We start from the raw sequence: 27,644 nt of genomic DNA, 5'->3' as shown, positions 1-27,644 counted from the left end.
TATATTATATTTTATGGCGATGCAGACGTAGAAATAAGAGTCCATAAAGTTATGCTCTATGTCCTATTAAAATCAATCATTTATTAGTGAAGCATTACGTAATGATAAAAAAAAATAAAGTAAGGATAGAAATTACTGGTCGGATAGCCACTATTACCTAGACCTGGCAATGAAGAATTCAGCTAAATAACATACGAAAAGATGGTTTAGAAATATCTCTGTGTTTCCTTTATGGAGTGTACTTTGCTTTCTCGCTGAAACTACACCCATCTAATGTATGAATTAGACAGCATATTATATAAACACCTGTAATGGAGAAAAGATCAATTAAACAACGTTCTTTCTTCATTAGTTCTGGAACTAAATGGAGACAAAGAAGAAAACTTATGACGCCCACTTTTCATTTTTCCATCTTGGATGACTTCATTCCGCTCTTCGATGAGCAATCTCGAGTGTTTGTAGATGAACTAGAAAAAGCAACGAAGAAGCATCCGTGGGTAGATATTGCAAGATGGTCCTCACTTTGCACCTTGGATATTCTTTGTGGTAAGCATGTTTTACCTTTTTTTGCAAAGAGAAATATTTTTAATTATTCGAAACACTCCGATATGCAACAGATTTCTGTATATATCACGGGCATATTGAGTAATGTCTAAGTTTCGGTTCGTATTTTTGTTGATACTTCCAGAAATTCTAAGATACTTCCGATCAGTTTACGATTGATCAGAACTTCATTAATAATCAATCTTTTGTAATTCTTTCACAGATTTTGATAGTTTTGAATGAACTTGTGCAGTGCTAATACTAATTTGCATGTGCATAATAAACTATAATTGTTAGTGGAAATACGAAACCAGAGTTAATTTGTAGCTGAGAGGCTAATTGTTGTCCGAACATATTACATCCACTTTCGTATTTTTACAACTTAGTTTAACTGGCCTTAAATCCAAGCGAACAACTATTAATTATTTTATAAAAGATGGAAAGTCGGCAATTCAATTTGAATCTGAATAATCATCAAAATTAACATGCTACCTGTTTTTGATCAATTACTTGCATTTAGATGTGACTTTCGCATGAGAAGGCAGGACACCAGAGGCACAGAGAATAGTGCTATCGGCATGTATGTGGTCTATTCATTTTAATGGTTATTATTCCTTGAAAAGTCCTGTAAACATCCAATTCTGAGCCTAAAGGGCATAAAATTCACATCCGAAAGTGATTGTGGATTTCACCTACAGGGATGAAGTGAACATTTCAATAGGATTCGCTTTCGACACTCAGTAATACTACTTTATCTACAGGATGAAAGTAATCATAATTTGATAGAAGCCTTGCCTTTTACTGCGGTTTACGACAAAAGTTTCATAGATTATATTCTAATCATTAAGAAATCCCAACATTTCTTAGCGAGCTAACAGTAAAAAAAACGTATGAAGGAAAAAAAATTACAAAGTAATAGATCCCTTTCTATTTTCATACCCATGGAAATATCCACACTTGCTCTGCTAAATCATGGCCACGTCAGTTCTGCTTAGTTACCACTGCACACACACACACACACTCTCCCCCCCCCCAAGGCACATATAACAGAGTAATAGCAAAAGTGTTCGCTAAATGACCAAGAATCGCTAAAAAATTAAATTTGGCACAGTATAGTACGGGCGAATTTGAGGAATCCATACTCTCGAAAATAAGAAAAGCTGTGTTCTATTGGTGTTTTATCGAATTTATGCTGAAATACAGAGCATTCTACACGCTAGAAGAAATTAGGGAAAGTGTTTATGAAGATAATATTTTCATGGGTGGGGGGAGTGCGTAAAGGAATAAGTCAGCTGAGTCGGTTTAGTTACATAACATGTGCATAATGTTACTTAACTGTGTATAATGGGGAAAACCCATTTTAATGACTCGCTATGTCGAATTATTTCTTTAATGATAAGAAAAAATTGAAATTTTTTCAAATACAATTTGAAAAAAAAAAAACGGATTTACACGAAGTTTTATTGCATCCAAATTATACAAATAGATTTTTCAATAATTCTTTGCTGAGAATAAGAAATGCATTTATTTTGCTGTTGCATTTGCTAATATTCGCATGTTAAAAATATGATCAATAATAGGATCATTTTCGTTTTTTTTTAAATCTTGGTTTGATTTTCTTCGCTTATGAAATGGCGTTCATCGCAAAAGATAAGAGATAAGATGTCTGTTCTCATAGTGATTGGAGATCAGAAAGAGAATTTTCGTTTCTTTTAAAACGCTTTCTATATTACAATCAGTATTTTTTACTGGTGATACCGAGTGCTAGTTTCACAGTTTATGACAATTTCAGAATATTTTAGAAGTAGAATAATGCAATTATTAGTTTAATCTTTTAAAATGATTTCATCAATGCAAACACTTCTCAAGAATATTTCCAATTTCACAAATATTTAATCTATTGAGAAAATTTGAAAATTTATTTGAAAATTATTGCGAAAAAAGATTTCGAAAGCAGATTATTACCTCAAAAATTATATAACAAGCGTAAAGCTTTCAAAAATAAATTGTTTTCTTTCTTTTCAGAGACCGCGATGGGTAAAAATATTGGAGCACAAAGGGACAGCAATAACATTTATGTGAAAGCAGTGCACGAGTAAGTTAATTTATTTATAAAATTTTGATGTGAATTTAGGGTAAGAAAAAAGTTTTTGGTGACGAAAACTGAAATAACAGAAAATTACAGCATACAGTTTCGTAAATTTTGATTGTGAATAGCCCACAGTATTTCCACCACGCTACAGGAAGCCTAAAGTGGCCTCCAGTAGCATAGTGGATATAGTATGAAAAAAACGAAAATAGGAAAACACAAAACTATACAAAAATTATCTAAATAGAAACAAAATCCTCAGCCTACACAGATTATTAATGCACTATACGTTTGCAACCTTTGGGGGAGTATCACATTTAAAAAAATAATAAAATAGTGAGTTTCGTTATCATATTTTTATTAGTGATATTCCTTATCATCACAGTTAGTGGAACATAATTCTGTTTTGCTTAATTTTGCCAAAAGTGGTCCAGTTAAAACGAATAAATGGCTAGATAAATTTTAATACTGATTTTGTATATCATGCATTACTTTACATCCACAGAAAACTGAATTATTATTATCAGTTCAAATCGCTTCGTCAAATAAAAACGGTCCAGTTATAGAAAAAACATGGTTCATCAACTATTCAACCAAAGACTGAAATTCATTTCATTGCAGTAGACGCTTTCCAGTGATCAGATCTCACAACCAAAAATGCTTCTCAACCATCAGCGCTCTCTGGAGCCGCATGTCACCACTCTAGAAATTCATAGGATTCACTTATATGAATTCACTTTCAACTATGTCCGTTCGTGGTTGGGTTGATTAGGCAACATTCCACTCTAATGTACGCTACTCATTATAGTATTCCTGACCTAAATAATGTTCAAATATTGGTCCTTTATGAATACAATAAATAAATGAGCATCATTTTATCCACTGAAGCATCTGATTGTTTTTTATTATAGAGGATGTCACGTGTTTGCATTTTAAACACTGGTTTTCTCGTATTCCAGCTCGTAGAGATGGATCCACGTTTCATCAGTAATAAATACAACGAAGAAGACATCCCTGAGGCCTACTGAGATCTTGAAACTCCTGGAGGTAATCAATGAGTCATTAAATGTGTACAGACGATTTTATGCATGCTGGTTCATGATGTAGGATCCATCATGCAGCAACTTTATACAGATTCAGTCCACAAAATCGAAACTACTGCATGCTGCTCTTGATGAATTATCAACATGAGTAATAATTCCACAAGAAAACCTACTGCAACTACTCGGATTACGATGGTGCGAACATTAAGAGAAGCTGTCACTCAATAATAATAATAATAAACAATGACAATACTCTGACTCACGCTCATAATAAAATTAATTATTCATTAAAGAAGTCTTCTATAATCGTATAATGTAAAAATCGTGTAATTAAGATGGATATATTTGTAATTGTGATATGTGATATTTTATTAATCTGTATCAATTTATTAAAATTATTCTCATGGATGATTTTGTTTTCATTCAACAGTCTGTGTTTAGTGATAGTAAACCGTTTTATCAGCCCTTGGCTGTGGCCTGATTTCATATTTTACAACACACGTCAAGGAGCAATGTTCCTGAAGCATCTGAACCTGATGGACAGCTACACTCGAGAGGTAAGCGACTCTGTGAGGTTATCACGTTTTTGCTTAGCTTTTACATGTTTGTTATGCTCACTGACCGAGTATTCCTTGGCCTACTGAACAGAGGACGAAGTCCGCTATTTGTATTACACGGAGGCAGAGAGAAGGCCATTCTAATACTGAGGTGAAAAGTGCAAGGCAGTACTTGGACTTAGTTTCCCCCTAATTGCTAGCTTCATTGAGCTGAGTTTGCAGTGTACTCGCTCTCCAACCAATAAGTGGTGAATATGAATCGGACTATTGGCATGTTTTAGGCGGTTGATCAATTTAATCACCAGCTGTGAGACAACCACCACTTCGCTTACTGGAGGATTGGAAAACTTAAACATTCCATGTTCAGTCACTAGAGGGATTTCCTGGTTATCTAACCCTTAGCCCACCCCACGGTACTAAATACAGGTTCATAACTTTTCAACCATTCGCGGATGGATGGGATTCACATAAAAAGTAGATCCCTAAACAAAATTCAAATTAAATGCTCTACTAGTTAATGCAAAGTTTGTATCTAGCGATATATATGCAGTTTCCACAAAAGAATGCAAATATTTATTGAAAAAATTAAGATACAGTAATAAAGTATTATGAATGACAAACTGTAGGTGCAATATTTTCATAAGTTATGAAGAAATTCAATGTTAATTTTCTGTTTGCTCTCAGTCGGAAATAGAGAATAAGCAGAAAACTGGTACTTGTCTACTCCACGCCGTGTATGTTTGTCTATCTTCATGAACTGAGTGAGTGCCCAGTCTAACAGGAAAATGATCAATAATTTTGTACCATATCGAAAAACTACAGTTTGTTGTTAACTCCGAAAAAAAATGCCTAGCACTTTATTTTAGCAGAATTACTTTCAGGATCTAGGTAAACATGAACTCTAAATTCAACACTAGTGCCTGCTACGTTCCTGACTTATGCCTGACCTGAGTTATGAATCAACTCGGCTCTGATGGGAAACGGTCCTTTAAGATCTTCCATCTCTTTCACTCGTAATCACAGCGAATTCGAAATTAGCTTATCTATCAGTTTAATAATATGCTGAAAAGTTTTAGTTGTATGCAGTATATTCTGTAACTTTTACAGAATATATACCACAATGTTTTTGAAGTATTTTATTTGAGGAATACTCGTAAAGACACTGTTGAGTGCATCCGTGAGCCTATTTGTTTACGAAGTTGACTATTAGAAGAAGTTTCGAGTTGCACAGATGACTCAACGGCTTCTTTAGGAGTATTCGAGGATTCTGCAGGTTTCTGCTGCCCACTACTGGTGGTAAAGTTACTAAACTACCGCTAGACACATTGATCATCAGGGTACATGATAGAGTAACTTAAAATTGTTGTGGCGCTTATTTAAATGTTGTATTAAAATGTATTTTATTTAAAGGATGTATAAAACTGAACTTTTAGCCGTTGTCATTTGGACAGTTAAGCAAGTAGAATGGGAACGGATCGCATGCATATAAAACTGAGTAGGTAGCAGTTAAATGAAGAAACAATTTGGTTTAAAAATGCATTTTCATTTAAAATAGAGGCATATTTTTTGAGAATACCATGCCATAAAGGTACCTTTATTAATTTAAATAAACAAGTAAACGATTGCAGACAGCCCTAAAAAAACTGTGTTTCACAATAGCATTCGTATATAGTGAACCTATTTGTTCTCCATTTTAAAGCATTTCCGGAGAAAATATTAAAAGTTTCAAGTAGTTTGTTTATACTCCTAATACTAAAATATAAGTTTTATTTAAAATAGTTATATTTAAAATGATTGCAGTAAATATCTTTAAAACAATGGTAACTTTTAAGTTACAATATATTAAAATACCGCTGAAAAAATGTATGCATTTTTATGAGAATCTTATCCCTAAAAAGGGCTGTAAATTTATCTCATATTAAATACCGTGAATTAAATACCGCTGGCAAAGGGTTAGAGAGTCCAGAAGCAATTTTGCTATGGAGATCAAACATGGAATTATTCAAGCTACTATAAGCCTTTCTTAAGCAGGATGTGGTCTCGAATAGGCCTTGAAATTCATGTCCAGTAGACAGTTTGCCCAAGTCTGTAATGGCCATATATTACTCGCTAGAACTTTGTATTTATGTACATAATTTTCATTCTTTTTGTATGCTTTTTTAAAAAAATAAAATAACTGAATTACTTAAAACTAGGCTCCTCCATTAACAGTTAGCTACATGTTTCTTTGGTTGGATAGGTTTAGCTTACAGATGTTCCACCAATCACTGGGGATTCGTGGAACATCTGTAAGAGCGTATTGGTTAGGTTGTAGCTGGTTAGTTAGTTAGTTACATGCAGGCAACGACAGGATTATTCCTCCAGAAAACAGGGAAATCAGACATACAACTTTCGGAAAACACACATACACAGAATTAAAAGGCATAATACATGTAGCGTTCGCGCGGTTGGCCAAGTGGCGTTGCGCTTCGCAACCACATGCCTGGGGAAAGACTGTCTTAGGTTCGATTCCCGTCGACGACATGAAGAGCTCAAAGATCTTCTTCAGCCACAGCCAAGTTAGCCGGTCTTGGGTGTGGACAGCAGGGTTCTCCCCACCCAGTTTATCTGGGGGTTTTCATCTCGCAAGCAGGCAAACCGGCCCCGTGAACACACACGGATTACCCTCATGAATATCGCCCTTAGGGAATGCAGCAGAGGAATGGCGAACCGGCTACATTCATACGCCAGTAAACCCTCATTAGGAAGGGAGTCAACCCTTCCTAGGACGGAAGAGAAGGATAGGAATACATGTAGCAGTTCTTCGCTGCTTCTTATAAACTAACCAGCCACGATCTACTTAAGGAATCTAATATTGTCAAATAGCAAATAGCATAAACATTTACTAGCATGTATTTTATTACATTTGATGCTAAATGTATTCGTTATTTACACTTTCCTTTTTCCACGTGTAGGTAATCAAAGAGAGAAAAGAAGAAATCTTAGAAAGGATCCGAATGGAAAAAGAAGGGGAAATCTGGGAAAACAGTAGGAAGAACAAACGACAAGCTTTACTAGATTTGTTATTACGAATGCATATAAAGGATAATTCGTTATCTTTGGACGACATCGCTGAAGAAGTGGACAACTTTATGTTTGCAGTATGTATACGAACATTGATATAGAAACTTTGTCTGTTTGAGAATCCTCATTATTTAAACAGGATAACTAAATTCTACATTGAACGAATTGCAAATCTGAAACATTCTTCTGACGTCATGTTTTGTGATGCATAGTAATTAGTGCCGTAATACAGCATTTCATTTTTCATAGACTCAAAAAGAAATAGAGAACCATATCTCGTAAAAATGAAATTGAATCCGTTGTATCCAACTGACCTGCCCTTTCCAAGATTTTGAGAAAAAGTCATTTTTTTCTTTACTCAACCGACTTTATTTTCTCCTTTAATATTCCGTGTTCCTTCCCCTCCCCCAACCTCAAACTCAACATTGCGAGATATAAACAACCGATTGCCTTTTAATGAATTGCTTAGATGATTTTCTTAATTAGGTACTGCCTGAAATACAACTCTTACATGACAAAATCAATACAAGCACATCATGCTTTCAAATAAGCATTCTATTTTTTTTCACTTCTTTAGCATATCAATGATTTTAACAAATATTGTCGAAATGTTACTTTATGTGATTTTCTTGCGGTTACAAAAACGTTGAAAATATTTTATTCCAGTACTAATAAATGAATTCATTTATGTTGAAAACGACATTCACATAGAAATGTTAAAAGCCCTAGAAGAAAATGGAATAGAAGACCTAAGAAAGTATTTAGCCATATATATGAAATTAGGTATGTTCCTGATGGACTCAGGAATTCTCTCTTTATAATCACTAGAAAACAAAACGACAAAAAAAAAGACTGGAGAGGTTGAATGTAAAGATTACAGACCAATAAGCCTAATGAGCTATATAATATAATTACTATAACGAATTATATTGGAAAGAATAAAATCAAGAGCGTGAAATGATTGAACAGAAGGAAAAATAGAAAGAAAAAGACCTAGAGGAAGAGTGAGGAAAACAATGCTAGATGAGATGCTGAATGGAGACAGGTACACAACCTTGAAAGAGAAGGCTCAGAACAGAAGAGAGTGGAAGGAAAGTTTTTGCTACTAAGAGAAGAACCTGCTCAATTGCAGAATTATTAAGAAGAAGAAGAAGAAGAAATAATACATGATAAAACAGAGCAACAAGAAAGGGCATCTTCTATATCAGAAAGATAATAGAAAGAAACTTGGATAGATGTTTTAAGAAATTAACAGAAACATTAATAAAGACCGGAACCAAACTACAGACATAAAAATCAACAATGAACTACCAGAAACTTTCCAAATACAAAAATGGATGACACTGCGTTGATTTCTGACAACGAGAATATTTGCGAAAGTTATTAAAGCAAATAAATACAGGGTAAAAATATAGCTTACATTAAATTTTGAAAAGAAGAAATAGAAAGTAATGACAGTAAGCGCAGAAAACTTTTAAAATCCGAAGTAAAAACCAAATTATACAACAAGTCAAATGTTACAATTATTTAGGATACTTAATTGTAAAAAAAAAAATTATTTAACTGGAAAATGTAAAAGAAATTGCAATCAACATTTCCCAGAATGAAAAATGTCCTAACCTCAAGAGAAATAGATTAAGATTCATTAAATGCTTTATTTGGTTTACTTTTCTCTATGGAGTAGAAACAAGGACAATAAACAAGGAAGAAAGAAGAATTATTGATGCTCCAGAGACGAGGAAGGACACCGTATATCTCATAAGTCCAAAGGGAGAGGAATGAAGAAGTTCAGTTTTGGAGATGATTGATACTAAAATGATGCTAATAAAGGACATACGGAAAAGAAAATATGATATGTGGGCAAGCGAAAGAATGGAAAACAGCGACACACATGGTTCAAAAACATAAAGGACTGTCTGGGACTAAATTATGCAGACGACAGCAAGAGAGAAATACTATATATGGATATCTACATAATATTTAACCTCCTAGATGGAGATTACACTTGATAGGATATTACTCAGATCAGATTAAAGAGCATTCCTGGTTCAATTTGAAATGGCAGCTGACTGCTGGATGCCCGATAATTGTGAAGAGGCAGCTTGTTTTCCAAAAAGCATCGTGCAGAAGAAAATAATAATAATACAATAAATAAATATAATAAAATGATTTATGTAAAATGTTTCGTTGGATTTGACGGGAAAGAATGTTTTTAATGTGATTCCCAGCCAAGAAAAGCTGCAAATCTATAATACATCAGAGTCGTAGGTGGGCTGAGGAATTTTTTCAATATATTTTTATTCACAGAATGAAAATTTTCCTAACCTCAAGAGAAATAGATTAATATTCATTAAATGCTTTATTTGGTTTACTTTTCTCTATAGAGAAAAAGTAAACACATTTTTTTTCTCACACCGGGCAAATGAAATTTTATAATCCCAGCAGGATTCGAACCCACAGCCTGTTGGTTGGAGAGTTGCCACTCGACCATCTCAGTCCTCCAATTATTCAATTTAATGTCAGCTAATCAATAAAACAGGTTCGAAAATTGCTTCAAAACCTTTATAAGTCATATGCTGATTTCACCATAAGTAACAGTTTATAAGGAAGAAAACGAGAATAAGATATTAACACTTACTTTAATTAAAAACACAACATTTCAACATTTCATCCTAATTAGATACGAATTTTTAGGTATAAAGGCGGAATGTGGGTCACGGACAATTCATCGCTATTCGCTAGGAAACTGAAACGATAATGCATTGATACCGATAGTAAATGCAATGCAAGATAAATTTCACAAGATATAGTTTTTTTGTGTATTTATGTATTATTTGTTTATATTTAATTAGATTTTCATAATATTTTATTCTTATACAGTGAAGTAATATTTTTAATTGATAATATTTCATTCACAAAACTGGAATAGGGTGGTTCAGAGAGAACGGGCACTATATTTAAGAATATTTATTCTGGGACCGTTCACTATTTTTATGCGTACTTAGCCAAACATCCAGATGTGTTTTATTTGAACTAATTCAGGAGATGAGGTGTTTCAGTTATTGAATACACGTGTATTTTGAAAATGACTCCACTTTTCCTGCATAGGAAAGACATGTTGTCGTTTACGTAGCTATTTAAAGATCATAGATGCACTTTGGAGTAATTATATTAAAGAAAATTATAATAAAATACATAAATCAGCATGAGATAAATTGCCATCTGCGGCTGCAATACTAGTCTTTCTAGTCTTTACGTTTTCCTCCAATGCTAGTATTTTCAGACGACGAACTTCATCCCTCACCTAAAAACAATTACAAACATCCATGCCCATTGCGAGTTTCGAGAGGGTACGCCATCTAGTCGGTTGTTAACAACACGATATTTCTGATTAGTTTATATTTTTGAACGGTTCACAAGGGAAGTAATTAATTACATATTTCATTTTGGGAGCATGCATTTCTATATTTTTTTTCAGTTAAGAAGAATAAATATAAAATTTAAAATTTCTTAGTGTTATAAAATACTAGTATTGGAAGAAAAGGTAAAGACTAGTATTGAAGCCGCAGATTGCAATTTACTTATACTGATTTACACCATTATGATAACATTTACGTAATTTTATTATCATTTTCTTTAATATAATTACTCAAAATGCACCTATGATTTTAAAATAGCTCTGTAACAGGGGGCAAGATGTCTTTACTATGCAGGAAAAGTGCAATGACTTTCAAAATACAAGTGTATTCAATAACTGAAACAAAACACGTCACCTTCTGAATTAGTTCAGATAAAAAATCTGTCACACCTGGATGGATGTCTAAATGCGCAGAACAGGAAAATAGTGAACGGGTTAGAAGAATAAATATTCTTAAATATTGTGTCCTTTCTCCCTAACTATTCTTAAATATTTTATTCTCCCTAATATCTATTCTAACTATTAATAGTTAGAATAGTTAATAGAAAAATAGGAATATGTAAATATTAGTTGGAAATAACTATTGTCCGTAAAGATCCTTAAATATGGTGTCCTTTCTCCCTAACCATCGTATCCCAGTTTTGTAACAATTAATATTCCATCTACAGAGCCTGTAGTAATAAAAAATATTAATAACTTCATATGGAATAAAAAAATTCGAAATAATAAATAATACATAAAATATTTCTTTTTTTCACATATGGGAATGACATGAAATAGAATTTCAAAGTTTCTTGCGAAGAATTTTCCCGCGATATATGTTCATATATATATATATATATATATAACATATTTAAGTATAAATATTTAAAGTAGCTCATTAATTTATATTCTTAATAATATAGGGTCACGACACAACAGCAACGGTCCTAGGATTTACCCTCTATTCATTGGGACTCTATCCTGACATTCAAAGAAAAGCTCAAGAAGAAGTAGATAGTATATTTGGTGATAACTTTGAACGCCCTGTCACACACGACGATCTTAAGGAGATGAAATATTTAGATTGTGTTTTGAAGGTAATATTAAAAGAATATTCTTCTATTATATTTGCAGATTGTTTTTGCTTTCTACATCCACCGCAATGCACTTATGCTCCAAAAATAGCATACAGACATTATAAACTTCAGCACGTGAAGAGCTAATAAATAACATTATAATGTTTCATAAGATTAATGATATAAATCTTAAAACGTACCAAAATATGCATTATACGCCCTCTGTACAAAAATAAAGGGAACTTTTGATAAAAAATAAAACGCAGGCCAATTATAATTATTGAAATAATTTATTTCAATCAATATTCTTTCCATCATCTTCGATACAGCGTTTGGCACGGTCAATTAATTCGTTAAATGAATTTTTTATATCGGCTTTCGGGATACTGTTGAGGGTCGTGGATACTGCCGCTATGTTGTACACAGATACTTTCAATGATGTCGTATCGTTTTCCTTTCATCGGCAAATGAAGTCAGGAGAAGAGAAAGAAGTCACAGGGTGCTAAATCAGGTAAATATGGCGAGTGATCAAACACACAAACTTGATTTTTGCTCCAAAACTGTCTCAAATGTTCGAACGATGAGATGATGCATTATCGTGCAAAAGTGACCAGCTGCCTGCATCACGATATTCATGCCGTACGCAACGAATTCTCGCTATCAATCGCTTCAAAACTTCGAGATAAAACTCACCATTGACAGTTTGGCCAAGCGGAACGAATTCATTGCGGATAATGCCTTTGGAATCGTAGAAACAAATCAGCATTGTCTTTACTTTTGACTTCTCCAAGCGACTTTTTTTCAGATGCCCCTCTTCTGGTGGTCTCCACTTAGCACTCTGGCGCTTTGTTTCTGGCTCATACTCAAAATACCACGTTTCATCACCAGTAACATCATTTCAAGGAAGTTTGAGTCCTTACGAGCGGTTTTAATGAGGTTCTTGCAGCGTTCAATTCGATATATTTTTTGGTCGTCGGTCAACTTGTGGGGAACAAATCGCGAATTCAGTTTACGAAGGCCCAAATTCTCGGTCTAAATGTTGTACACAGTTTATTTTGGAATCCCCAGTTCATCTTCAATCAATCTCGCGGACGATTTCGGGTTTTCTTTGATGAAATCGGGCACTTTTTGGATGTTAACTTCGTTCAATCGAGTTTTTGGACGCCCGGCTTTTCGTCGTCCTCAAGCGTCTCACGACCACTTTAAAATCGCTTAAACCACTCGTAAAGTTGCATACGGTATAAGCATTCATCACCGTATGCTTTTTTGAAGAATTTGATGCGTTTCGGTAAAACTTTTACCATATTTAACACAAAAGTCAATCGAAGCTCTCTGTTTGAAACTCATTTTCCGACAGTTCGTCAAAACACACTGTCACTCTTGGCACTATAACTCGGCTTTTAATGAAACAAATGTTATGAACAGTTGACGCAACACTAATGAAGGTTGCCGCTTTCGACAACAAAAAGATGCAACAGGTAGCGCCACTAGTTTCTAATATTTTCAAAAAGTTACAAAGATCTTCGAAATTTCCATTACAAAAAACATCAGCAATGTAATTTCGTAAAGCGGCATAATCAATTAATTAAGTTTTCCGAAGATTTGGAAGATTCCATTTACCATTTTGGCTGAAAAAAAATCTTATTTCAGACAAGAGCATCTGCTCAGTTTATTTATTCCTCACGAAATAACGAATTCATTATGGTTGCATTAGTCTCAATTTCTCAGTTTGTTCATTTCTATATACTTTTAATTCTTTCTTTCGTTCTTTCTTTCTTTCTGTCAAGATAATGGGATCCACATTGACACAATATATAGTATACCATCTAAGATAGCATAATGGATATCAATTTTCTTCTTCTGGTTTTACTTACAGACCTAAATATGTTCCGATAGTTTTAACAACCATGCTTTATAAGCAGTTTGCCTATAAGGAAAGAAGTGCTTTTATTAGTGCAAATGGAGAAGTAGGAGGTTTTGTAGGAGAATTTTTCAGTCATGGAAGAGAAGAGACAGAGCCTAATCCTGTCTTTAGCGAATACTTAGTAAAACTACACCTATAGCACATACATTTTGAGAAACAAGAGATTAAGAAATTGTGTCTCTAGGGTAGCATACCCTGGAGATATATAGTTGCTAAGGAAAATAAGATAAAAATTAATTTTTTTTTCTTAATATTTATAGGAAGGTCGTCGGTTATATTCGCCAACTCCATTCATTGGAAGAAAATTGTGTGAAGACACTGTTATAAGTGAGTAGACAATGTTCCACAACCTAATATCATATTGTGGGATTTGAATTTATGAACTTTGATTATTAACTGCTAATATATGATAAAGTTCGGTTAAATATAACTAATTACCATGATGTAGGTTTTAATATATATAAATTCGAATTGAATTATCATTATAATTTAATATCATGTTTAATATTTTTGTGGTTACATTTTTTCCTAATTATTGTACACTTCTTCGTTTTTATAGCTCTTTTAATAAATATTGTATGCGTAAGCTCGAATTACATTTTCGTTAGTTTTAAACTTTAAGTGTTAAAGATTTAGTAAAATTTAAAACTCAATGTTGAGTTTAATTTCAAAACTGTGGTTTATTTAAAAAAAAAAAAACATCAAAATTATATTTTGCATGTGTTAAAGATGAAAGAAAAATGAAAGCATGTAAAATATGTTTCTGACAGAAAATAAAGTATACTTAAATATCTACGACTGCAAACTCCATGAAAAGAATATATGACGCATCATCAAAAAGTTGATAATCTCAACACAAGACGATGCTTTCTCAGTTATTATTCACATGCCACTACGTGTTGGTAGATCGCAATCTACACATTATTAAAATGTTATTTCAAGAATATGGATAGGAAATAAATGTATGCATTACGTACTGCTTCAAACTTGAAAAAAATAAACCTATCAAGTTGCCTTAAAGTTGATTTCAATGTGAAAAAAAAAACGTAACATCCGTTGATAATGCTGAGCCTTGGCGCATGGTTACAAATCTTTTCAACGATCAAAATGTGAATGAACACTTCCAGAACTGAAATGTTTTGGAGCCTTCATTGGAAACCGTAAGGTAAATATAAACTAAGAAATGGCGTACTGGAGACCGCTTCTAACACGACCATGCTCAAGAGTACTCTAATTTTTGAGAAGGTATTTCTGATTTAAAATGACAGCATCTTACGCCTTCTCATTTTTAAAATCTCAAGCGGGAACTAAAGCGATGAAGATTTCTTGAATAATTTCTGTTCGTAAACAGATTACGTATTCACTTGCTACGTTCAAAACAAGTCCGTCTGGAGATGTTTTCGAGAATGACATGAATTTTAGATTCTTAAGTCGCAAAAAGGCAACTTCAGATTGGACAGCATATAGCAGCAATTAAATTAAATAAAACAGTAATAATGAGGAGGAAAAATGCAATTCAGATTTTTTTTTAATACACCGCAAATTCCATTGCATTCCATGTGGTGCTGGGACAGCCAAGGTTCTAAATTAAAGTCTGTAGTCTATAATCTGAAATCAGTTTCAAATCCACTTAAACATATTTTATTCTTCTTCTTCTGCAGCTTATCTCACTTAAGTAGGGTCACTGTTTGTGGTGAGTCTTCTCCACATCCTCCTGTTCTTGGCTGAAACACATCCAGGTTCTTCATCCTCAGGTACTCCTCCACCAGCTTCTTCCATCTCTTCTTTGCCCACCCGTGCTTCCTCTTCCCCTGCACATCCATCTGCATGACCTTTCTTCCCACATACGTTTCCTCCTTCCTCATCACATGACCAAACCATCTCAACCCTGCCTCCTGTATCTTCGCTCCTAAATTCGTAACATTCACCGTTCCCCTTACATAGTCATTTCTCAGACGATCCTTCCTGGTCACACCGCACATCCACCTAAGCATTCTCATCTCCACTACCTCCATCCTGTTGACAAGATGGAGGTTGTGTATGCTATGTAAACCGTGGCCTCAGGGCCACAGTTTACATGGCATACATCATAGCTGGTCTCACTACTGTCCTATAGATTTTGTCTTTTAGATTGATCGGCACTCTCTTATCGCACAGCACTCCAGCCATCTCTCTCTCTCTCTCTCTCTCTCTCTCTCTCTCTCTCTCTCTCTCTCTCTCTCTCTCCAGTTCCTCCAACTAGCTTGTAAATATCCTGCATCCTACTTCCTTCTCAGCCTCTTCATCCTCTTTCACTGTTGGACCAGCAATGTACAAATCACTAGAGAGAATTAAATCTCTCTCTCTCTCTCTCTCCCTCTCTCTCTCTCTGTCTCTCTCTCCTTGGAGTGACATTTATTTCTAGCCTCTCCACATCACTCCAATTGGCTCCTCCGCCTCTTAAAAACCAGGAATCTTTTTTCGCTCAAGATGCACGCCACTTTTCGTCCATTCAGCTACTACCTCTGTACAAATCTCCATCAATACGCCTATTCTTGGGATACTGTTCATATGTTTGAAATGGGGAATAAAAGTCTTCCTGATAATTCTTGGCGCTATCCATAGAAGAGCGATTCGGCTGACAGATGACCACTCTTTCAGTGACTCACTTCAACCACTACCTCAACGGCGGTCTGTTTCAGATCTACGTCTATACTACAAGTACTTCCACTGAACTGACATCCATCGTTCTTCCGCTTTCCACTGGGCCTGTCTAAATACAAGAAACAGCTATCCTACCCAACATCCTAGGTTCGGTGCGTTTTTCCAGCTACAAACATACGAAATATACTTCTCTTTTTCTCTTGTTCTATCTACCTCAATTCTCCGGAACCTTCCTCTCTGCGCATTCCCCAACAACCACAAACCACAATCTCCAGATATTCAAGAAAAATGTCAATAGGTTCCTTCTTTCCCAAATCTAGCTAAACGCTACACACGCAGCACTAATATGTTACAAGTTCGTTCACCTCTCGTCTTATCGTGATGCGAGTTAAAGTGAAACTCATTTGTCCAAATTGCAATAACGTTAAGCGAAATCAATTCAAGCCGGCTGTTATCAAACACTTTTTCCTAAATGAGGTAGTAGACGGGATTTATATAGCTCAAAATTATTTATATAAGTCAACATTTTTAAATTTCCTTGGATAGCCATGACAACACAAATTTATTATTATTATTACCGATGACCTCCAGGGAGTAAAGATCTCATTTAGGAAAGCTACAAATCACCAACATCAGCTGTCATACCTTTCTTAAAATCATTCACACTACCTGTACTTACGATTTCTAAACGCAAGCATTTAATGACGCACAGCTCTACGTGAGAAAAATAGAGTTCTGTCATCCTTTTCTTGATTGCATTCATTCTCGACTTCCATGGACCTTATCATCCTCTCTCCACCTTCCATAAAATTAAAAATTCCATCTACTGGTATACTACATGACCTTTCAGACGTTTGTAGGTCTCCATCATATCACACCTTTCTCCTGTTTATTAATGTCTGAAGTCCACAATTCTCAATATGTCTTCGTAATTTACATTTCACTAATTTGCATTTTCCACTATATCTCCATCACTTAGAAAACCAAAAGACCACATATGGCCACAATAGTCCAAACGAAATTGCACTAAGGTCTTGTAAAGAGGCAAAAAAACTTCCTGATCTTTTCATTTCAAGGATCGTTTCATTATTGCAACTGCTCTGAGTTGTATTTTCAATCTTTGTTATATGGCCCCTGAACTTCAACTTCTCATCTACTAACACACTCCAAGATCGTTAGCCTGATCAGTTTCTTCTGGCATAATCCCACCAATATAATACGACATTGGATATCTCATTACACCGAAGTGCATAACTTTATATTTACTAACTTTGAACAAATTTTCCATTTCCTAACTGAAACTCAACTTGTGGCTGATCCAATTACTATTCATCTCACTTTTACGAAGTACAAATTCTTTCAAACTTTGCATCTCAAAGGTGTTTTCTGCATACATTCATTCTGATGTTCCATATCAGTGTCCAATAACGAATCTCCTCTTTCTGATCTTCTTTCCTTACCTCGTTCTGTCTATGAATTCGTTTATGTTCTTTAACACTTCTCTAATGTCACCAACTTCTAAACGTTTTGATGTTCTTTATTTAAAAGTTGATTTGTTCAGGTTCAACTCTCCTAAAATCGAAATAATCTTCCAACAGGATTTCCTTTTCTAATTTCTAACGTCACACCGAAACGGCATGTACAGAGAAACATTTCTCATCACTGAGGAGCTTAGACAAATCGTTCGGTGCTTCGAGAACACTAAATAACTCTATACATTTCCAATACTCCTGTGTCTCTTATTTTCTTCGTTACCAATGGTCAATGAAGTATATTCTAGATGTCATTTGTTCTCTAATCGGTTGAGATCACGGTTCATTCCTTCTATAAAATAGCAATCACATAGCTATTCTAATCCGCTCTCTCTCTCTCTCTCTCTCTCTCTCTCTCTCTCTCTCTCTCTCTCTCTCTCACTCAGATAATCTCATTAACTCAACTCTAATGGTTCTTTTGTCTAGTTCCCTGCAAAAGTATAGTTTCTGACTTCTTACCATTAGTCTTGGTAAATATCTAATACAGAGGAAACAAAAGTACAACAAGATACTTTTCCCTGGAAGTTGCATAATAGGGATGTAAGTAGGGGAGTGATGAGCAAGTTCTTTGAATGAACAGTGATTGGTGGCTGAAAGTATAGTAAATGCTAAAAGTATAAATAAGTTTAAGGCACAGTTTGATCTTTTGAAATAAGAGTATGTGGACCTCCAGTGATGAGTCCTTTGACTCCATAGTGGTCAGATATTAATAACAATAATAATATCATCCTCCAACCATTCTGACTCGCAACATTCGATGCTACTTTTGATTTTTGCCAGGAGAGAGACATCAAACGAATGCTGGCAAACAAGTCACAAACACATCTTCTCGTCTCGGGCTGATTCCGGCGATTGTCTGCTGATTGTTCTCCAGAACTGACTTATTCTTATTTCTATGTCATTTCGTAGTTTCCTATTTTTCTGAGCATTTACCTCAAGCATAGAAAATTAGTCCATACTCAATAGTCCATAGTCCATACTCTTAAGAATGGAGACAAATCGTTACCATTGACTGTAGCTTTTTTCTTTCACTTCAGTTCTTAAGTATTGGAGAAAACAATTAGATGTGAAATCTATTCGAACCAAACACATAACAAATAAACGATCGTCAGCAACCATAAAAGTGACTGTAAAGGCAATAATAATAGAATCATCTGAAGGCATATTAAAATCTTCTTATTTCTTTCACTACACGTTATTCCCGCCTCCTATGCAGGGTCCGAGTGTTACTTAGATGAGACTATTTGTTAGTACCACTTCCAGCCGACCTGTCGCCTAGTCTGCCGCTTGGGGGGGAGGGATATATTTTTGACTATAGAAGCGTATGTTCACGGTGCCGGTTTGCCTGCTTGTGGGATGAAAAACGCCAGATAAATTGGCGGAAAAAACCCTACTGCCCGCAGCCAAGACCGGCTAACTTGGCTATGCCTGAGGAAGATCCTCAAATTCCTAACGTCTCCGACGGGAATCGAACCTGGGACTTGAACCAAACTCGAGCCATCCTGATGATGTTACTCTAGGAAGAGCAATGTCAAGAATTTTAATGCTGTTGCAAGAGGATTTGAATAGGATAGTGCTTTGGGTTGAAGAATAGGGATGTCATTTCAATGTTGCTAAATATAAAGTTATGCACTTTAACTAGAAAAGCTGGAATGAGTTTATCACGTTGGAGGATCTTTGCTTCAGGAAGTACAGGAGACAATGGACTTGGGACCTTGGTGGATAGGAAATGGAAGTTCATAGGACATATCATAAAAGCTGTAAAGGTTACCCAGAAAACTGGGTTATAATGTGGAGTCCTGACTTCTTCTTCTTTCACTACGCGTTATTCCCGCCTCCTATGCAGGGTCCGCGTGTTACTTAGATGCGACTATTTGTTAGTACCACTTCCAGCCGACCTGTCGCCTGGTCTGCCGCTTGGGGGGGGGGGGGTATATATTTTTGACTGTAGAAGCGTATGTGCACGAGGCCGATTTGCCTGCTTGCGGGATGAAAAACGCCAGATAAACTGGCGGAAAAAACCCTACTGCCCGCAGCCAAGACCGGCTAACTTGGCTATGTCTGAGGAAGATCCTCAAATTCCTCACGTCTCCGACGGGAATCGAACCTGGGACACTCCTTCCCCAGGGATATGGTTGCGAAGCGCAAAGCCACTAGGCTAACCGCACGGACTGAAGGCATATTAAAATAAGCATTAAAAAAAAACTGAATAATCGAATGAAACTCAATGAAGTGATTAGCTTTTTATAGGAATCAATCGGATGTGTATATCATTTTAGAAATACATAGAAATCCAAGAAAGTAGGAAATGAGGGAGTGGAGTAGTTGCTAGCCATGGCCTATATCTCCAGGTGATGGGGAAGGACATTCATGACGCCTTTTTTGTAAAACTGACGTCACAAACATAACTGATTTACATTCTAGAAGTGTATTATGTTTTCTTCGCTTGAAACCAAAATAGTCACCTGGGTTTTCATAATTAACCAATGTTGACACCGTGGTCGATATCAAATGTAATTTTTGAAAATTATGCAAATTTAGGTGATCCATGGTGTGTGTGTGAGAAACAACTGCTATTACCACCCTCACTCTGCATATTGGAAGCCTGAAAAGGGGCTTGGAAATTTTCCATGTTTGTTCTAGACAGACAGATTATCCAAACCTTAACCCACCTTGATAATTAAAAAAAATTTAAGTTTTTTTTTTAATTTTGTAAATCCGTTAAATGTTAAACTTCTAAAAGTATATATTTTACTAGAAACGACAGAAAGAATTTCAATACTTTTATTTGCAGTCAAGTATAAATGTTGATTATTAATTGTATTTGACTTCAATTCCTGTAATTTCCCTAGATGTCAGAGAACGGTTCATAAAGTTTCTTCATTATTTATATGCAGAAAGAGAGAGAAGATTTGAATTATTCTTTCAACATTGAAATCTGGAATCCCTGTTCTAAATTCCATACAGACTCTCTCTCTCTCTCTCTCTCTCTCTCTCTCTCTCTCTCTGTGTGTGTGTGTGTGTGTGTGTGTGTGTGTGTGTGTGTGTGTGTGTGTGTGTGTGTGTGTGTGTGTGTGTGTGTGTGTGTGTGTGTGTGTGTGTGTGTGTGTGTGTGTGTGTGTGTGTGTGTGTGTGTGTTATTTAATGAATTTTAATTTTTTTCGAGGTCTTCCTCAAACAGCATTTTAAATTTAACTCGCAAATCTTTCAGACGGATATAACATTCCTAACGGCACCACATGTGGAGTGCTGATTCACATGCTTCATCGTCATCCTGAATCATTCCCAAATCCTGAGGTTTTTGACCCTGATCGATTCCTTCCAGAAAACTGCGTTGGTCGCCATCCCTTTGCTTATGTTCCGTTTTCTGCTGGGCCACGAAATTGCATAGGTGAGTGACAAAAGTGCATTTCATAAATCATAACTGAGTTAGTAATGTCGGTTAATTTCATTAAAAGTAAAATGGAAATAACGTGATCCTTTTTATCAGGATGAGAAAGGATATTGTCCTTCACTGATAAATATCAATGATTCATTTGGATTTTATTCTTTTATTACATGACGAGTGGAAACATAAAGCTACACAACCACTAAATATGGATATTAAAAATATTAATTTCAAATTAAATGACAGAAGAGAAAACAAGAAAACTCAACAATGTGATTGTCTGTGGAAATACCAGTGGTGGTGGTAGATGGCATTGGCGTAGTTAGTGGATTGAGTGGTGGAGACGGAGTTGTACAGCAGGGCCCTTCCTCGAAGAGTCTTTGGACTCCCTCGAGGTGTCAAATAATAATAATAATAACAAAATAATAAAACGAGCTGCATGTACATGGTAGAGAGTAACACAGTCTGAAATACATTAAAGTACTAACTGCACATATTTAAACAATAAAGTATTAATTAATTATTTATAAAAAAAATAATGATTACAGAATGTATGGTAAATAACTGCTTCCCATACTAGGGAGAATTTCAGGCCATTCAGCTCAGACACGATATCTGAGCTAAATAACAGATCACCGCGGCGAAGGAGGAGAAGTTCTGACAATTTTTCTCTGAAATGTTCTTAATAAATGAAGTCGATTTTCCCGTGAATGCCAAAACTCATTTAGAAAGGCGTTTTAAAATGTTGTATCAATCAGAGTCAATACACTTACAACAGGATGTAACAAATATTCCCTTTGTGAATCTTAGAAAGTCCATACAATCGAGGAGGGTGTTCATGATAAGTTTCAAATTTCTTCTTGGTTTCCTCATCCCAGCAAGAGACACGACCCATGAGTATCTTTATTTAAAAAAAACAAACAAAATTCACTGTTAGTGGAATCGTTAGAAAGAGGACGATATGTGAAGTATTCCTGTAGTATTAATGTCGATTTTATGTAACATTAATTCCGGTCTTGCACAGTTAATGCTTTCCCTTTATCATAAGACAAATTCGTAGGTGGAAGTGTGGACGTGAAAAGAATCTGTGCAATTTGAAAACGAATGCGGTTAGCAGTATCTGAGGAAGCATCACGTGGGCGATTAATCTACAGCCAGCAAAAATCCATTACAGGAGCGACTTTTGGAGCTATGGCGAAATCCGGATTCCAGAGAGAGAGAGAGAGAGAGAGAGAGACCCGGAGTATTAATTAGTCTTAATAAGGAGAAAATTCTAAGTTAAATAAAATCTTACGTAAGTTAAAATCAGTATTCAGTCGCTGTTTATTCATTCTTTCAGTCTTCAAACACACTGGAAATTCAAGTTCTAATTTTACTGTCGAATTTCTTCTGTATAATGTGCTTTTTGCGTCGCGAACATAACGAACAAAAGAAATAAACAAATCTTCCTGCAAATAAGTGTTTTAATGAGTGAGAGTACAGTACTTTCCTTACTTTTATAATAAACATGACAAGAAATTCCATTCTTATTTTAATGGTTTACCTGAGCATACGTAAACAAAGTTTGCACGTGAAATATTATCGCGAATAGTCTATTTGCATATGAGGCAATTGACTTCACATCAACATCCCAAAATTGCCTTAGCAACCCATAATGTAACGCTCTTACTGTGCATTATGGGAAGATTCAATACCCGGACGCTTTTCAACTTTACTGATGTCGCATCAGCAAGATTAGATCCAGGAAGATACTAAGCAGAAATTAATGCATAAATCGTATGTTTTCGATATACAAGTAGCAAAACGTGATCACCATAATACTAAAATACTCAAGACCAGAGAAAGTTGTAGAAAACTTTCTACAATTTTCATTTTATTCTTGTTTTAATTCTTTATCCAAGCGTAATCGAACAAAAGTATTTTCATCACTTTCCAGTAAAAAGTTGGTGATATTTTATTATACTCAGCCTTTAAATCATTTGTAAGATCCACTTAGATGAAGAGGGTTGTTTTCGCCTTGCCCTAATTCTGCATTCGATTTCATTCGACGGATGTTTTATTGTGCTCAATTCGCAATGCTATGCTAGCAACTGCAATCTGCTGATGTAATTCTGTTCAATCGTGTTTGCAATCATTACAATTATTGTTTCAAGATGAGCGTTTCCTGATTGGAAGGCGGGTACCATAGAACTGCCACATTGCAGAATGGATTATATACAGATCACTAGCGTGGAATCTTCAGTCATGATTGCTGCACTATAGCTAGTGGAGCTAATCTATGCTACGAAAATGCAAATTATTTAATGGTACCTCATTGTAATGCCACTTTATCGTTGTTAGCAGTCCGGTGAGAAAACACGAATTCTCCAGATTTCTCCTTCCTAAAATCGGTCCATCAGACTGGAAGGGCTTGACTCGTTGCTGACGATGATGATGATGATGGTTATGGAGTAATAGCTGAAACATGATTTTTTTTCTTTCTTTTTTTGATGTGATGTAGATTCAGAAAACAGTCCATATCTGGACATGATTTTTGATAAAACTGCTCCCATTTCCATGAGTATTTTCATCGAAAATAATATTTGTAAATTTAGAGGGAGAGGAGAAAGGTGAAGTAAGCTTCTGTCGATCCATTTTACCCTCTTTTCAATCTGACTTCTGGTTTTAATGTGTGATGCTGTAACATGAGATGTTTTATGGTTATCTCATATTTAAAACGTTGATCAAAATACAGTGCATTTGTAAAATGGATGAGCAGAAAGAAGAAACATTATTGGAAATGTGTTAAAATTGTTAATAAGGAACTTAAACTTGTTAATTCTACTTCCAAAAAGTAGAAGTAATGAATGACAAAAAGTGATAAAAAGTTCTAAATGGAATCTGATAGAACTGCTTACCTATGCCAGTTCTGATGAATAGTAAACCATGGAAAGCATTTGTGAGGAAAAAGACAAAAACTGGACATCTCAATCAGAGACTGGAGCAAATTAATGAGAAAATAAATGCTCACATCTGTACTGTTTATTTTTAAATAGTGCATACAATTTTCGTATTTATGAAGTTGTGCGATATAAAATGAAGGCTTTGAAATGTGAAACTGAGGAATTTTATTGCATTTTTTCATTGTTCATATTTAAAATATGTCAGAAAGTGCAGTGCAATACGGTCATTCAGATGTGTTCACCAATACAGTTTGCAAATATACTCTTTATGCAATCGGATTAACAAAGGAGAATCTGTTATCATTATCTATTACAATCCGAATTATATACACAAACACACTGACATAGGATAAAAGAGGAGGTTTCGTGTGAAACCTCCTCTTTTATCAAAATTCATAGGCCAAAATTATTTTTAAATCTCAGCTTAAGTTTAAAGAAAGCTATCATATAGTACTGTTTTAAAAGATGAACATAAACAGTTTTATATCCTGTATATTTTTTATTATCCCATGGTATTATTACACCAGATCATAGAGGTCAAGTTCGTGTAAACAAATATCTTTCAAGTAAATATCCTGTATATACATATATAAAGCTATATATATATTTTTTGCAGATTAAATTCGTAATTTTTATAGTAAGATACTCTTCATATAGTTTGTATGAATAACAGTCGTCTTCAAGGAAGGCATCCCGTAGAGTTACAATATATGTTATATGTTCATGTGATACCAGCATGTGACCTCGATGTCACAATGTCATCATTAAATTTATGAACCAATATTTTCTAAACTCACGCAGGGGAACCTGTTCAAATATCTTTTCGGCAATAAAAAACGTATTGTCTGTGGAGGAAGCACTCATGACAAATATAAAAAAAAATAATAAATATCCTAGCTCGACCACTTATTGAGAAAACAAATTAGAAAACATCAAAATACATTGCGAAATTGATGAAGGAGAGTGTTAAATGTAAAAAGTAAACTAAGGGCGTATCAAAGTGAGATGTGGCTCAGGAAAAGACTGTTTACACCATATAGATAAAATCTCTACACACAGTAAAGATATGAGAAAGAAACTGAAATGCAACATGGAGAGATTTTATAGCAAATCTCTCCATAAAAAAGAAACCGTGGATTGAGTGTATTCTTTGTTTAGCATATTTTTTCGTATTGCAAAAATGCTAAATAACTATATCAATTATAACGTTTGCGAACATCTGTTATTTTAACTCCAAAAGTTTTGTCTGTGGCTATTTGACAAATGCACATCGGGTGAGTTCGATTATGACGAAGTTTCTTTCTCAACTAGTGAAACATATTGGACTATGTGTGTGTGTGGGGGGGGGGAGAGAACTCTTCCGATGACGAAAGTAGGCCTTTCCACATGGCTCTTTGGGCGCCAGAAAACTGTGCTATGTCTTTGACTATAGCCAAAAGTCTGACTAATAAACTTCATGTTTATTATTATTCAGAAATAAAATGAATAATGTAAAAAAGCTTTCGAAAATATAAATGAACGCTAAGAAATTAACAATCACAATGGCAGTGACTTAACAAAAACAACAGTGGCAAATGGTGATCAAAAATGGTGTGAAAACGGAAGGCGGATTACACAAGAAATATAAATCATCATGCTGCTTGAAAGGGGATTCGATATATTAAAAAGTGGAAGAATTTTCACCAAACTCAGGTAAGTATTTTTCATTTCCCTCTTAAAATGAAAACAACTGATTACCAAAACCCCCTTTTCCATGAATGAAAATATGGAGTTCATCGTAGCCATACAAACTGTCGCAGATGGTTGTTACTAAGCGCATTCCATGTAGTCGGTATATCATCGATATTATGGCATTTTTGCAATCTGATAATGGTGACCCGTAAACCGAATGTTATAAGTGAATTGGACTAATTTCAAACGGAGCTAGATGCAAAACTGAACTACTTGCACATTCCTTGCAAAAATATAATTTAGCTAAAAGCAACGATTTTGAGTGAAAAATAAAACAGCTTTTCATACGTTTTCTTTTCATCAGTCACATCTGTTTTGAAATGTAAATTTGATAAGATATATACTAATTATAATACGACAAGGACACAATTAATGTTTCGTGATTACTTTTGAAGGAAGTTCCTCCGCGTGTGCCTTCGCAGCGCAATTGGAAGAACGGTAGAATTGCGCCCTTCGATTCTCGTGGTGACGAGGGAAATTCTTATGTGGGCTTTTCAATTGAAGGTGAGTTAGACGATCTCATGCGAGAGGTAATAGGATTTTATTCTCCCTGAAATTCGAGTTTTTCATCCCTCGTATACAGAGAAATCGGCCTTTGCAACACACACAATTCATACACAAAAAATGCTGTTGTTGTGATGATGGACGGTGGATGGCGATGATGGTAGTGATGTCGTAGTAGGAGAATTAAGTTGTAGTCAAATGGATGAGATGTATTTAGCGAAGTAAAATAAAGCGCCCTCCTAAGCGCTTGGACTCCCTGTCACGTAATAATAATAATAATGACGTACAGAATTCACGAAAAAGTCTATTCATGGTGACTACTGGTTTCGAGCTGCATTACATCAAATTTATACCAAATTTTAGTTTTTCAACTAAAAGTGACCACTTTTAGTTGAGCAGTTCAAAGAAATCACAGAAATAATATTGAACTCACCTGAAATCGGAAGCGACAGCAATCTCATTAAACTTAAAAAGAAACGATAACTGATGCCGATAAGTTGTACTATAGCGGCATTTACCAAGTTGTTTTTCTCAAAATATTCCCTGCTAGAGAAGAATAAAAATATCACAAAACATAAGTTTCCTTGCCAGCAACATAGAGTGAGATATAAGAACGAAAAACACTGTAACATTTAACAGCTCTAAATGGACGCATCGACTGATCACGGTATTCAGAATTACCACACTTGTTAGCAGCCGCAAGGCAAAACCTCACAAAGCACAAACTTTGAGTACAGGAAAGAAGGAAGACAGACACTGCTATATGAGAACAGAAAAAGAAAACCTTAACATGTTCATTGCCAAACACGCGGTATCGCGCGATGCGAGTTCTCACCAAACGGCCGATCACGCGTTATCGCGTGGACGTCGCTAACAAAAAAACATGGCCACCACACGAAATTCCAATTTTCAGCTTGGCAATGAAAGTGTTAAAAGAATGTCAAGAGCGTTTCTCTTTTATCATGAAAGGAGCAAATTTCCTGTTTAATAGAAATCTGATTATTAGGACATAAATATCTGATGCAGATTTTTCTTTCTTTATTAGGCCAAAGATTTGCTGTTCTCGAAGCCAAAACCGTTGTCGCCAACGTCCTTCGCTATTTCAATCTGAAGTCTCTGGATCAACGAGACCGATTATATTTGGTGGACGAAGTAGTTCTGAGATCTGAAAATGGATTACGCGTTGCGTTTATAAAACGTGTTGATTAA

General features: G+C 35.1%; 2 protein-coding genes across 2 annotated transcripts in view; both read left to right on the top strand.

Annotated features, from left to right (window-relative positions):
- The window catches only part of LOC150095868 (cytochrome P450 4c3-like), a 125,559-nt gene that overhangs the window by 13,093 nt on the left and 84,822 nt on the right, over positions 1-27,644 (top strand). The gene's annotated exons all lie outside the window — the stretch shown is intronic.
- Positions 312-27,644, top strand: LOC150095869 (cytochrome P450 4V2-like). Its single transcript, XM_090409532.1, has 8 exons — positions 312-546; positions 2,569-2,638; positions 4,106-4,232; positions 7,187-7,372; positions 11,619-11,792; positions 13,956-14,022; positions 21,082-21,261; positions 27,481-27,644. Exons 1-8 carry the CDS (start codon positions 312-314, stop codon positions 27,642-27,644), a joined length of 1,203 nt encoding a protein of 400 aa, XP_090265658.1.

This window comes from Typopeltis vanoorti, chromosome 19 (genome assembly GCF_054136105.1).
Source record: "Typopeltis vanoorti isolate ZY-2024b chromosome 19, IOZ_Tvanoo_1.0, whole genome shotgun sequence".
Taxonomy (NCBI): Eukaryota; Metazoa; Arthropoda; class Arachnida; order Uropygi; family Thelyphonidae; genus Typopeltis; species Typopeltis vanoorti.
The sequence above is the reverse complement of the archived record's forward strand: the minus strand, read 5'-3'. Positions and strand labels throughout refer to the sequence as shown.